General features: G+C 35.9%; 1 protein-coding gene across 4 annotated transcripts in view; it reads right to left on the bottom strand.

Moving 5' to 3' along the window:
- Positions 1-13,642, bottom strand: part of LOC125672299 (uncharacterized) — a 21,887-nt gene extending 8,245 nt beyond the window's left edge. The window contains exons 1-8 of one of the 4 annotated variants that reach the window (XM_056164094.1): positions 13,399-13,642; positions 10,434-10,622; positions 10,205-10,342; positions 10,051-10,114; positions 8,087-8,274; positions 6,043-6,117; positions 1,826-1,975; positions 1,609-1,684 (exon numbers count right to left, since the gene is read on the bottom strand). In XM_056164094.1, coding sequence (XP_056020069.1) covers positions 1,609-1,684; positions 1,826-1,975; positions 6,043-6,117; positions 8,087-8,274; positions 10,051-10,114; positions 10,205-10,342; positions 10,434-10,622; positions 13,399-13,489 — 971 coding nt within the window. In that variant the 5' untranslated portion in view covers positions 13,490-13,642. The remainder of the gene's footprint in view (positions 1-1,608; positions 1,685-1,825; positions 1,976-6,042; positions 6,118-8,086; positions 8,275-10,050; positions 10,115-10,204; positions 10,343-10,433; positions 10,623-13,398) is intronic. The other 3 variants (XM_056164096.1, XM_056164095.1, XM_056164097.1) reach the window with 3 other exon arrangements.
- Positions 13,643-13,768: the final 126 nt, after the last annotated feature.

Below are 13,768 nucleotides of genomic sequence, written 5' to 3'. Positions count from 1 at the left end.
AATGTTCAAAATTGTCAGTATCGATGTGAATTTTATCATTTTATCAATATATGGTTTAAAAAACACTTCATTAAAATGTGGAAAATGAGCTGTAGTGTCTCTTTAACATATTTTCCTACTATATTTGTGTCCAAACATACCTTCAAATATTCATTAAAGCCACACACGACCCGAAAACTCGCAGCTTCAAATGATTTCGTTTGTTGACGTAGCCATGTTAGGTAGCCGGTCAATTCGAACTACTGTTGCTATTGGTATCTATTCATAAAATTGGTTGTAAGTTATGTATTCACTCGTCATTAATTATCAACACGAATGATTAATAGAAATTAAAAGATACAGTTTTTGTAAAGGTAAAATAAGCTCTTGATTAACGAAAATGCTACATAAACCCATTATGGTCCTTAACACTCGTGTGGCAGAGATGGAGACCGTGAGTTTAGCTATTTGAATAATTATCATCTAATGGAACTGGGATAATATATTAATTAAAATATAGTAGGAAAATATGTTAGGATTTTTTTAATATCAAATTTATGAGACAACAACACAAGAATAAAACTTTTTTTCTTTCTTCCTTTGAAGTTTGTTTCCATCTAGCCGTCATGTTTTCTAATGCCGACTACTCCCGTATAAGGGAATTTGGGCGGACTTATACATATGGACCAATGAGAGTTTCTGTTGCATTTCGCAATTGTATTACAAACATATTCAATTGTGTCGTCACACAACGCAATACTACATCGGCCAAAGCGTTCTAATTCAAAGGTGAATTGCGATAAATATATTACAAGCTATTTCGCATGCGACGACTTTTTATTTTTGATTTGATATGAATATAAAAGGCACAAAAATAACAAAAGGGCAAACAAGGCTGCCAGGACATTATACCAAAGGTGTGATTGTGTGTCTAGGAGGAGTAACCATTCTCTGTTGACCGGTCACACCGCGACATCTAGATCTCGGTATATGAATATATCACATAAGACACGGCGGATGTGACCGGTCGACAGGGGATGCTTACTTCTCCTAGGCAGCTGACCACACCTCTGGTATATTCATATTTCCGTGTTTACCCAACTATTTGCATTCCTTATAGGAGTTATGAAATTGATCACTGTTCGTTATCTTCACCTTAAACGCCGTTTACAATAAGACTAAACTTGAATTCTATTTAATCTGTATATATGTTACAGTGATGCAGTGGTCAATATCCTTTATATTCTTACAGATGTAGTGGTCAACATCTCATATATACATTGCACTAGTCAATATATCATAAATTCTTAGAATTGATGATTAAGTCACGAGGTGGTTTATATTCTATAAAGAATGCAAAACCGACGATAGGACAAATTATACGGAAATACCTTGAAATGCTATAATATGCCATGGAATCAATTTTCAAAATCGTGTTTATAGAGAATTCAACGTGATTGTGAAGGTTGAAGAACGTGTTTTTACTGTAGTAGTCCCCCCCCCCCCCTTTTTTAAAGATTAATCATATCCTTTGGTATACCTAATGCCACTGAAACTCCAAAAATCAGGAGAAATCAACGATTTTACAGTAATCATATGATTTTAAATAATTAATAATTGAATACTCACGATGTGTAATAGGTTATTTTGGCATTAAAAGCACGCTGGCTATGAGATTTGAATATAGTCATCCACCAAAAAACATCTACAAAGCACCAAAAGAAAAAAGGGGACGAGAGAGATTCCCTAGAATTCCATGTACATATATGTACAAATATGTAACTAGATTAAGTCATGGTATTATATATTCCTTTAAGAATCCTTAAAAACACTAGGTGACACTTACAGCGGTACCGGGATCGTCCAAGCCAGCGGAAATTTCTGTCGGAATAAAATACACAATCCGTAATGAATCCATAAAAGGTGCCTGCGCCAGAAAAGCCAAGAAGTTTTCTGTTACTGTACAGCGCCATCAGGTGTGAGGGCACGACACGACCTGCAGATAATCAAAATGTCAACACTTGCAAATCTTTAGTATCGGTTTGAATATAATGTTGTCAGCTGATACAAGTCTCATTCGAACATATTTCACTTCTATGGGTACACCACCAGCTGAAGGTCACTTCTATAGGGACACCACCAGCTGAAAGTCACTTCTATAGGGACATCACCAGCTAGGGACACCACCAGCTGAAGGTCACTTCTATAGGGACACCACCAGCTAGAGGTCACTTCTATAGGGATACCACCAGCTGAAGGTCACTTCTATAGGGACACCACCAGCTGGAGGTCACTTCTATAGAGACACTGAAGGTAAAGGGTCATTTTTCAAATCACATGTTGACCTATACATGGCGCTCAAAACCCTTGCAGTGAGATTATGTGTTGAAAACATCTACTTTTGACTTGGTACCCTCTTGGATTTTATCCCAAAGACCCATGACTTTCTTTTTGCAAGAATCCAGCGCTTGGCGAAAGAACAATCATCAGCTATTTCAAATGTCTTGGATTTGAAATGGCCCATGATAATCAAACCCGGAACGTCACAGTTACGAAGCATGCGCCAAACCACTAATCTACCACACCCACGATAAACAGCTTCTAATGGTTTATTAAGTCAAGAAAATTATATTATCTGACGTCAGAATAAATGTACATGCTACATGAAGTATCCAAGTGACTTTCTAACCGACCAATCGGTAAAATGAGTTGAATTGCGTTACGAAAATACTGCGTGGTTTTACGATAGAAATATGCCAATTTTTCCATTCGTTCTCAGATAGATACTGATTTTTTTAATGCATTTAAGAAATGAAACATGATATATACATTATTACCTACAACTGTAAATGAAGTATATTTAGCATGTATAACTTTTGGCGGAAAGTAGGTTTTTGATTAATTGGAGTAGATTTGATTTAGCGCTGACTCTAACTAGACTTAACACTTTCTATGCATGTAAGCATTTAGTGACGCACTTGATCTAGTGGCAGCTGTTTTCTGCAAAAGGCGCTACAAAGAGAACACGGCCAAATAAAAGGTGAAGATATCGAACAGTGATCAATCTCATAACTCCTATAAGCAATACAAAATAAAGAATTGGGCAAACACGGACCACTGGACACACCAGAGGTGGGATCAGGTGCCTAGGAGGTCACATCCACCGTGAGCCCTATATCTTGATCAGGTAAACGGAGTTATCCGTGTCAAAATCATTGTGCCAAGAACGGCCTAACAATCGATATGAAACAAATCAGACAGCATTTGACCTAATGATATGTTGTTTTGGCAAACTAGATTGTTATAACGACCATAGAATTTGCGACATGCTGACTTTAAACGAGACTGTTGAAACCCCTGCACCATCAACTTGTTTGTCAGTATCCTGCCTCGATTTAAAAACTGATCATACACAGAACAAGCTCTTGCATATCGAATCAGTTAAGAGATATAAACACTATATGAAGTTGATAATGGAATATTGCTTCATAAATATGGGAAGTTGACGATGGAGAAGCTGAAATCATCCCGTTTATGATAAAGTTGATTTGTAAGTATGCCGTTAATATCTATTCTCAATAAAATATCTAAGTATGAAACAGAAGTGGACGACTCTGTTGTGTCTTTTATTTTGAATTCGCAGGGATATATCGAATCGACATATGAATGAAAATTATTTTTGCTACTAAATAAAACGTCGTCGATATATATCTAAATGTTGCACTGAAGGCCACAGCAAGAAATTTTTTTTTCATGTAGAAGTTTTTGAATGAATTGTGCTTCATAAGAATATAAAAACAGGTCAGCTAAGAAAGGAACACAATTCATGCCCATGGGAATTCCAACAGCCTGTTGGAAGACCTGGTCCCCAAAGACTACGAGGATATTGTCGATGAGGAACTCCAACATATTTTTAATTTCAACTGTAGAGTACTTGTTCGTGAAATCAGAGTGGTGTTATATGTTTACAAATGTAAAATGTTTACAGTATTTCCATGCCCACATTTACAAACAATTATTTTATAAACACAGAATTACAGTTTTTTCCATTCCATTGTATAAGGATGTGTGGACCTGTTGCAGTGTTTGTGAATACGATTTTCACGTGGATTTGCTGGTCTAAGACAATAGAAAATAAGTGTCTTCACGCACTTTCATGTATGAAAGGTCTTTGTTCATCATATTGAACAGAACCTGTTGAGAAATAAACGTGACAGAGATGCGTTTTAGCAAAGTTCTGCTTGATATACTAATAAATGCAATGTCGTTTAAACGTATATATGAATTCCAACGCTTACGCATATGAACAAATACGCATACATTTATAACAATGATGGTATATATATATATATATATATATATATATATATATATATATATATCACTGAATGACACAGCGACTGTGTGGGATTGCATCAGTGTGTATAAGTAGCGCTTTAGGAGCATAACAAAGCTTCCTTTTCAGGGAAGTCGTTGTGGCCGAGTGGACTTACGCACTGGTTTGACAATCTTGCTAGGCGGTGGGTGCCGTACGTCGCTGGTTCGACCCCGGGCTGGGGCGAAAATTTTCAGTACCTAGTTGTGATTATTTAGTGCTTTATATATATATATATATATATATATAGGTGAATATAACGAACAGTGATCAATCTCATAACTCCTACAAGCAACACAAAATAGATAGTTGGGCAAACACGGACCGTCCCCCTGGACACACCAGAGGTCGGATCAGGTGCCTAGGAAGAATAAGCACCCCCTGTCGATATATATATATATAATCTGTAAACCAATATCACCATTGCATAAACTTTATTCTGGTTTAAATGTATGGATTTTAAATCTCTAACCTACAATATATTTCAAAGTAACAACGAATAATAAGAGAGCGGATATAAAATAATAAGGCTAAATTCTAATTAGTATGAAGGTTACTGTCAACTAAATCTAATTTTTAAGTGAAAAAACGTCTTTGTTTGTAAATGTAGGCACGGAACAGTTTTAGTAGCATGTAATCTTTGTGGGTTTTTAAAATATATACATGTATATATATATATATATATATATATGCAAATGACTTTCAATTGCATATGAGCATAGTTGTTCTTGCGCTGAGGGGCGTTTACTGTGCACAACTGTCTAATCTATTCAATGTATTGCAAAGTATGCTTGTCCACTATATGTTTACATTTTATTACGAACACGTCACATGTCGTCTTTATAGTGTAAATAATACACAAGAACTCAATAATTTAGGAAAGTTTCTACAACAGGCTACAAAGTTACGATCTTCATATAATTTATGAATGCTGTACTTACAATGACATATCATTCACGTGTATTGTTATATGTATGTTGAAATGCATTAATTTTATATCCTCAAAATTGTATCTGTATGTCTACTCACCCTCTACTGTCTTATTTGTATATATTTGTAAATATTTAGTATTTATGACCGATGAGCTGTATAGCTTAAGGAAATAAAGAATCTGACAATCTGTAAACAGCTGGTAAATGTCAGTTTACATCGAAATATCAAATGGATCTGTTTATAGGTAAAGGCACGCAATAAGACGAAGATGACTGGCAAAGGATCAATCATTTCAAATGTCTTAAATTTGAAACAGCCCAAGGGGATCAACCCCAACACCCAAACCACTGATCGACTACGCTTAAACTAAACACTTACAGGTACTAATGGTTTATAAGAAAAAAAGCACGAAACAAAATCAGACTGTACATATCATCTTCAGTGTTACTGCGGTTTTAACATTTTCATTGAACAACAAATTCCGTTCTTATCGTAGTTTTGCCAGACTGCGAACTCAAGTGATCAACGAAGTAGAATTTTCATTCATAATGGAAGAATATAGAGTAACAACTTTCGACGGAATATAAGGAAATATTGGATAAAAATATTGTAACTTTCCACGAAATAATGGAAGAATACAAAAGTTTTCAACGAAATAACGAAACTATATTTTTGACAATTCCACGAAATTTGATGCAAACGAAACTTGAAATGACCGCATTATATACCAAACACAAAAATTGTTATTACTTTACCTTGAACAACATGAAGCGCAGCCGTTAAAATATCTATACTGCCCGTGTTGTTTTCTGCCACAACGTTTCCGGTTCCTATAAAAAAAATCAATACCGATGTTAGCTTAAAAGCTGGTCAAAACCATCCCATTGAAAACTTAGATTTCGCTGTTGGTAACATGACTGTTGGGGTGTTAATGTTAAATCAACCTGTTAGAATGGCGGATTCTGAGATGTTAAAGTCATACTTATATGTAGTTGATATGGCTGTTGGGGTGTTAAAGTCATACTTATATGTAGTTGATATGGCTGTTGGGGTGTTAAAGTCATACTTATATGTAGTTGATATGGCTGTTGGGGTGTTAAAGTCATACTTATATGTAGTTGATATGGCTGTTGGGGTGTTTAAGTCATACTTATATGTAGTTGATATGGCTGTTGGGGTGTTAAAGTCATACTTATATGTAGTTGATATGGCTGTTGGGGCGTTAAAGTCATACTTATATGTAGTTGATATGGCTGTTGGGGTGTTAAAGTCATACTTATATGTAGTTGATATGGATGTTGGGGTGTTAAAGTCATACTTATATGTAGTTGATATGGCTGTTGGGGTGTTAAAGTCATACTTATATGTAGTTGATATGGGTGTTGGGGCGTTAAAGTCATACTTATATGTAGTTGATATGGCTGTTGGGGTGTTAAAGTCATACTTATATGTAGTTGATATGGCTGTTGGGGTGTTAAAGTCATACTTATATATAGCTGATATGGCTGTTGGGGTGTTAAAGTCATACTTATATATAGTTGATATGGCTGTTGGGGCGTTAAAGTCATACTTATATGTAGTTGATATGGCTGTTGGGGTGTTAAAGTCATACTTATATGTAGTTGATATGGCTGTTGGGGTGTTAAAGTCATACTTATATGTAGTTGATATGGCTGTTGGGGTGTTAAAGTCATACTTATATGTAGTTGATATGGCTGTTGGGGTGTTAAAGTCATACTTATATGTAGTTGATATGGCTGTTGGGGTGTTAAAGTCGGATTTACTTGTAAAGAGACTGACTACTGGAATTTTAAAGACAGCTTTACCTGTTGTTATCATGGTTAGTATGATGTTGAAGGCAGGTTTACTTATTGGTTATATGACTACCGGGTATTGGGGTACTGAAGTCAGGTTTATCTGTTGGTATCATGACTATGTGGATATTTAAGTCAGGTTTATCTGTTGGTATCATGGCTATGTGGATATTTAAGTCAGGTTTATCTGTTGGTATCATGATTATTGGGATGTTTAAGTCAGGTTTACCTGTTGGTAACATGATTATTGGGATGTTTAGGTCAGGTTTACCTGTTGGTAACATGATTATTGGGATGTTTAGGTCAGGTTTACCTGTTGGTAACATGATTATTGGGATGTTTAGGTCAGGTTTACCTATTGTTAACATGATTATTGGGATGTTTAGGTCAGGTTTTCCTGTTGGTAACATGATTATTGGGATGTTTAAGTCAGGTTTACCTATTGTTAACATGATTATTGGGATGTTTAGGTCAGGTTTTCCTGTTGGTAACATGATTATTGGGATGTTTAAGTCAGGTTTACCTATTGTTAACATGATTGTTGGGATGTTTAGGTCAGGTTTACCTGTTGGTAACATGATTATTGGGATGTTTAGGTCAGGTTTACCTGTTGGTAACATGATTATTGGGATGTTTAGGTCAGGTTTACCTGTTGGTAACATGATTATTGGGATGTTTAGGTCAGGTTTACTTGTTGGTAACATGATTATTGGGATGTTTAGGTCAGGTTTACCTGTTGGTAACATGATTATTGGGATGTTTAAGTCAGGTTTACCTGTTGGTAACATGATTATTGGGATGTTTAAGTCAGGTTTACCTGTTGGTAACATGATTATTGGGATGTTGAAGGCAGGTTTACCTGTTGGTAACATGATTATTGGGATGTTTAAGTCAGGTTTACCTGTTGGTAACATGATTATTGGGATGTTTAGGTCAGGTTTACCTGTTGGTAACATGATTATTGGGATGTTTAGGTCAGGTTTACCTGTTGGTAACATGATTATTGGGATGTTGAAGGCAGGTTTACCTGTTGGTATCATGGCTATTGGGATGTTTAAGGGAGACAGCGTTGCTTGTGGATCGTTTATATCCACTCCTTGTTCCTCCTGTTTCCTTTTCATCAGAACATCGACCACTTCGTGGTATGTCCCATCACCTCCAAGTAAAACGATCCTGAATTTGAAATACACCTTACAAGCAAAAATCTAGCAGTCAATACAAGTATTATATACCAGTTAGTATACAATGTCACATGACTGAAACCGTGTATGTAAACCACGTTCAATGTCATACGAAACATTATTCACGCGCCATAAACATATAGGGGGAATGAGACATCGTCATAATGGCGGTAATTCCGGTGAAACTCCATTGTCTTCCGGTAAATCAAAATATCGCAGACAAACGTGAGAAAATTTTAAAGAACGTCTACATTGTTATATTTCTCCGATATTTCTTCCACTAGCTATTAATTATATTCTTAATGTCTTACGGCGTGACCGTGTTTGAGGGCGAAGCAAAAAATATTGGTATTAGTATCTAGATCCATAACAGGACAAAAAATATCCCGAAATATTAGCACCTAACGTGTGAGGACAGAGGTCAATCAAAGTATTCTAACTTTAGACATTTTTTATCCGCCTATTCATTGAACGAGAGAAACGCTGTGCAACTGATGTAAACAGTGCATTCAGCGTCGGTGTTTAGCAAATACACAAACATAGGAAACGTTTTGTACACGTTAATCGAGGAGTGATTATATATGATTAAGAAAATAAAATATACATGCTTTTACGGATTTTATGTAACATCTCAGAACGACGTGAACTTGGGCACACGAGATTCAAAATGGATAAATACATGTCCACGCGCTAGTATTCGAATCGACGCCATTGGGACCAAAATTTTCACGTTCCATGGGTATGGTTTAATTTTTCATTAGTTGTCTATATTTTCCTTTTAAACATGTATATATGTGTTACCTATAGGGAGAGCTCCACTCTCATGGTCCTTCGCCCTCTATTAACTAGGGCTGCAACGGGTGCCCGAAATAACCGAAAACCGCGGGTCGTGTTGTTCAGGTCGGGTTCGGTTCCATTTTTCCGTATTTCGGTTCGGTTTTTCAAATAGAATCATTATATCGCCAAAATCCTCAAAGGTGACTGTATTTTGATCAATTGTTAAATGATGGCATTGTCGACAAAACTGTAAATAATGACAGTATATGTAAGATATGACAGACGCATTGAAAATACGCCACAGGAGCAACATCGTCAATGACAAAACATTGAAAGCATGGAATGGAAATGAGTAGAAGTGACAATGCTGTTTCTAGTATCATGGATGTCGAGTCTAAACCTCAGTCCACGTCCTCGAGTAATTATTGTGACTAAATACATTATAAAGGTTTTTGATTTTAACTGTATATTAGATTCATAAAATAGTTATATAGACCCGAACCGAAATACCCGAACCCGAAGTAAAAAATTTTAGAACCGATCCGACCCGAAATATTTGGAAGCGTGACAGCCCTACTATTAACCGTAAAAAGTGAATTTACACGTTGAATAATACTGCTAAATTTGAGATGTTGACAGAGGTACAATGCACATATACGTGTGAGTGTAAGGAACGATAACTCTGGGTAGAGATTGATCAAATCAATAGACGTAAAATTAAGTGGTTCGCCAAACACTCGGTATTCAAACGTAAAAATCGCAGGTCCTGCGACACGACGACCTTGGAATTATAGATAACACTCACTCCTAAAGCTGGGCGTCCTACACAGGTCTGAATTTGTGGCACTAGTGGCCCGTCAGTACCAGAGAAAGATGATCGAAGAGACGTAAAACAAATAATCATACACGCTTTAGCTTTTGAAATACGCGCAGAAAGGCAGCATCGTTAGCTATAACGACATTATGTTTAGAACATAAAGGATCGCCTTACCCATCAATGCCGGTAAAGTCATAAGTTTGAGCAACTTCAATCATGTGTCCAGAACGCTCAGAGACTATAACAGAAAGAAACATCTCCAAAAAAGGATCGTTTTTATTTTTTATTTTTCTAAGAATCTTCAGCTTGGGAAATAATGTTCACATACAGATTGTATCCATAGATATCCCTGAAAGTCTAAACACTGGTTCCACAATATCTCCGAAATCTTTCCTGGCAGTACCATTGCCGCCAATTGGGTTGATCATAACCAACACTCGTTTGGGACGCTTCGTTTCTGCAAATTCTTGATTACAGTTAGTGCCAAATGATATTCTATAAATTCAACAAACACGTGTATCATCATGACAAAATAAAGATTTTTTATTTTATTTTACCTGTTGTTGTCTTTTCTGTTAAATCGTGCTGGAAACGTTTCCTTAGGTCACCCGAAACGATTATGCTCCTCTTCAGCAATGAATTCGAAGGCCCATGTTCGATAAGCCACACCCGAGTGACCTCAGTTCTCCAAAACCATCCCGTCACTACCTCTTCACATCCGATGACGTCATCAATCGGGTAACTTTCTGAAAATCAGAATAAATGCTGGTCGGAAAATCAGAATGGTGGTTCTGTGTGGATCACTACAAAGGTAATATGCGGGCTTCTTATCATATGAATATTTTAAAATGCAGAGTTAAGATTTGTAATCTTAAAGGCCTAGCGGACACATCACCAATTAACAAGAATTATGTCCTTCAGACATCATCTTGCAATACCCCCCTCAGCTCCTCTGCCATTTTACTTTACTAATTGTCTTCAACTTTCTGGCTCAAAATGTCCACCATATTCCACAGAAAAAGGAATTTAAATACATTAGAAGACGCTGTATACATGCTCAGTCAATGACCTACTTATCCAATGACCCCAGTCTCTATCAAATGCTAATTGATATACATTTAGAATATGAGTAGTCAGGTCTCTCACTGAAAAGCCGCGATATCAATGTGGTGAAAGATGAATTTCAATTACAATTTTTTTCTCTAGGGTAAATTGTGGTTTCCATTAGATTTACCAATGTGTCTCATTTAGAAAATTCAAATACATTTTGTATAACATTTAGATTTGAATACTGAGAGAACAGAATAGAAAGAAATATTATCGCGTATAAATACATATACTGCCCACTCAGAGGTGAAGTAAAAATGTTGGCAGCCTGTGATAGAAACTCACCAATTAGTAGAACAATCGGGCAATACAAAATACAAACTCACCAATTAGTAGAACAATCGGGCAATACATAAATACAAACACACCAATCAGTAGAACAATCGGGCAATACAAAATACAAACTCACCAATTAGTAGAACAATCGGGCAATACATAAATACAAACACACCAATCAGTAGAACAATCGGGCAATACAAAATACAAACTCACCAATTAGTAGAACAATCGGGCAATACAAAATACAAACAAACCAATTAGTTGAACAATCGGGCAATACATAAATACAAACACACCAATCAGTAGAACAATCGGGCAATACAAAATACAAACTCACCAATTAGTAGAACAATCGGGCAATACAAAATACAAACTCACCAACCAGTAGAACAATCGGGCAATACAAAATACAAACTCACCAATTAGTATAACAATCGGGCAATACATAAATACAAACACACCAATCAGTAGAACAATCGGGCAATACAAAATACAAACTCACCAATTAGTAGAACAATCGGGCAATACATAAATACAAACACACCAATCAGTAGAACAATCGGGCAATACAAAATACAAACTCACCAATTAGTAGAACAATCGGGCAATACAAAATACAAACAAACCAATTAGTTGAACAATCGGGCAATACATAAATACAAACACACCAATCAGTAGAACAATCGGGCAATACAAAATACAAACTCACCAATTAGTAGAACAATCGGGCAATACAAAATACAAACTCACCAACCAGTAGAACAATCGGGCAATACAAAATACAAACTCACCAATTAGTAGAACAATCGGGCAATACATAAATACAAACACACCAATCAGTAGAACAATCGGGCAATACAAAATACAAACTCACCAATTAGTAGAACAATCGGGCAATACAAAATACAAACAAACCAATTAGTTGAACAATCGGGCAATACATAAATACAAACACACCAATCAGTAGAACAATCGGGCAATACAAAATACAAACTCACCAATTAGTAGAACAATCGGGCAATACAAAATACAAACTCACCAATTAGTAGAACAATCGGGCAATACATAAATACAAACACACCAATCAGTAGAACAATCGGGCAATACAAAATACAAACTCACCAATTAGTAGAACAATCGGGCAATACAAAATACAAACAAACCAATTAGTTGAACAATCGGGCAATACATAAATACAAACACACCAATCAGTAGAACAATCGGGCAATACAAAATACAAACTCACCAATTAGTAGAACAATCGGGCAATACAAAATACAAACTCACCAACCAGTAGAACAATCGGGCAATACAAAATACAAACTCACCAATTAGTAGAACAATCGGGCAATACATAAATACAAACACACCAATCAGTAGAACAATCGGGCAATACAAAATACAAACTCACCAATTAGTAGAACAATCGGGCAATACAAAATACAAACAAACCAATTAGTTGAACAATCGGGCAATACATAAATACAAACACACCAATCAGTAGAACAATCGGGCAATACAAAATACAAACTCACCAATTAGTAGAACAATCGGGCAATACAAAATACAAACAAACCAATTAGTTGAACAATCGGGCAATACATAAATACAAACACACCAATCAGTAGAACAATCGGGCAATACAAAATACAAACTCACCAATTAGTAGAACAATCGGGCAATACAAAATACAAACTCACCAATTAGTAGAACAATCGGGCAATACATAAATACAAACTCACCAATCAGTAGAACAATCGGGCAATACATAAATACAAACTCACCAATCAGTAGAACAATCGGGCAATACATAAATACAAATTCACCAATCAGTAGAACAATCGGGCAATACATAAATAAAAACTCACCAATCAGTAGAACAATCGGAAACTACGTATACATGTATATATCAGTTATATCGTTCATAATGTTAAAGTTGTTAAAACTGCATCATTAGGTAAAAAGAGTGGTATTAAAACCCAACTTTTAGTTGATGCGAGAAATATTCATTAATATTTAGGACGATGTGTACATGTATACCTGTACCTACGAAGAACAGTACATGCATTCTAGAAATATTTAAAAAATCTCTGCTCCAGTTTGCGAATTTACGAAACACAAACCATTTGTACTTACTGTGAGTGTTTCCAAATGACTCGATCGTTACTTTTTCTTCATCTAGAGTCACTCTGGATTGCAGACCATCCACATCCAAGTTGTACACCATTATAATCACTTACGGGCTATTTCTACCCTGAATGACATCTAACTGTGGTTTACACTCGATTGTCAGGATCTTTCAAATATGTACTTTGTTTTTAAAGATGTACTATGTTTCAAGAATGATGATACATATTATTAGAAATAGTGTCCTATATATACAAGACAGTACAATTAGTTTACAAAACTAGTTCTCACCGTGACCCTGAAAACATATTTACAGACAGCAGTAATATACGGATACAATACAAAATAGATATAGATGTTATATGCATACATTATTTAC

The sequence above is a fragment of the Ostrea edulis genome, chromosome 4, assembly GCF_947568905.1.
Source record: "Ostrea edulis chromosome 4, xbOstEdul1.1, whole genome shotgun sequence".
Taxonomy (NCBI): domain Eukaryota; kingdom Metazoa; phylum Mollusca; class Bivalvia; order Ostreida; family Ostreidae; genus Ostrea; species Ostrea edulis.
Note: the sequence above shows the minus strand (reverse complement) of the source record. Positions and strands in the feature narration are given on the sequence as shown.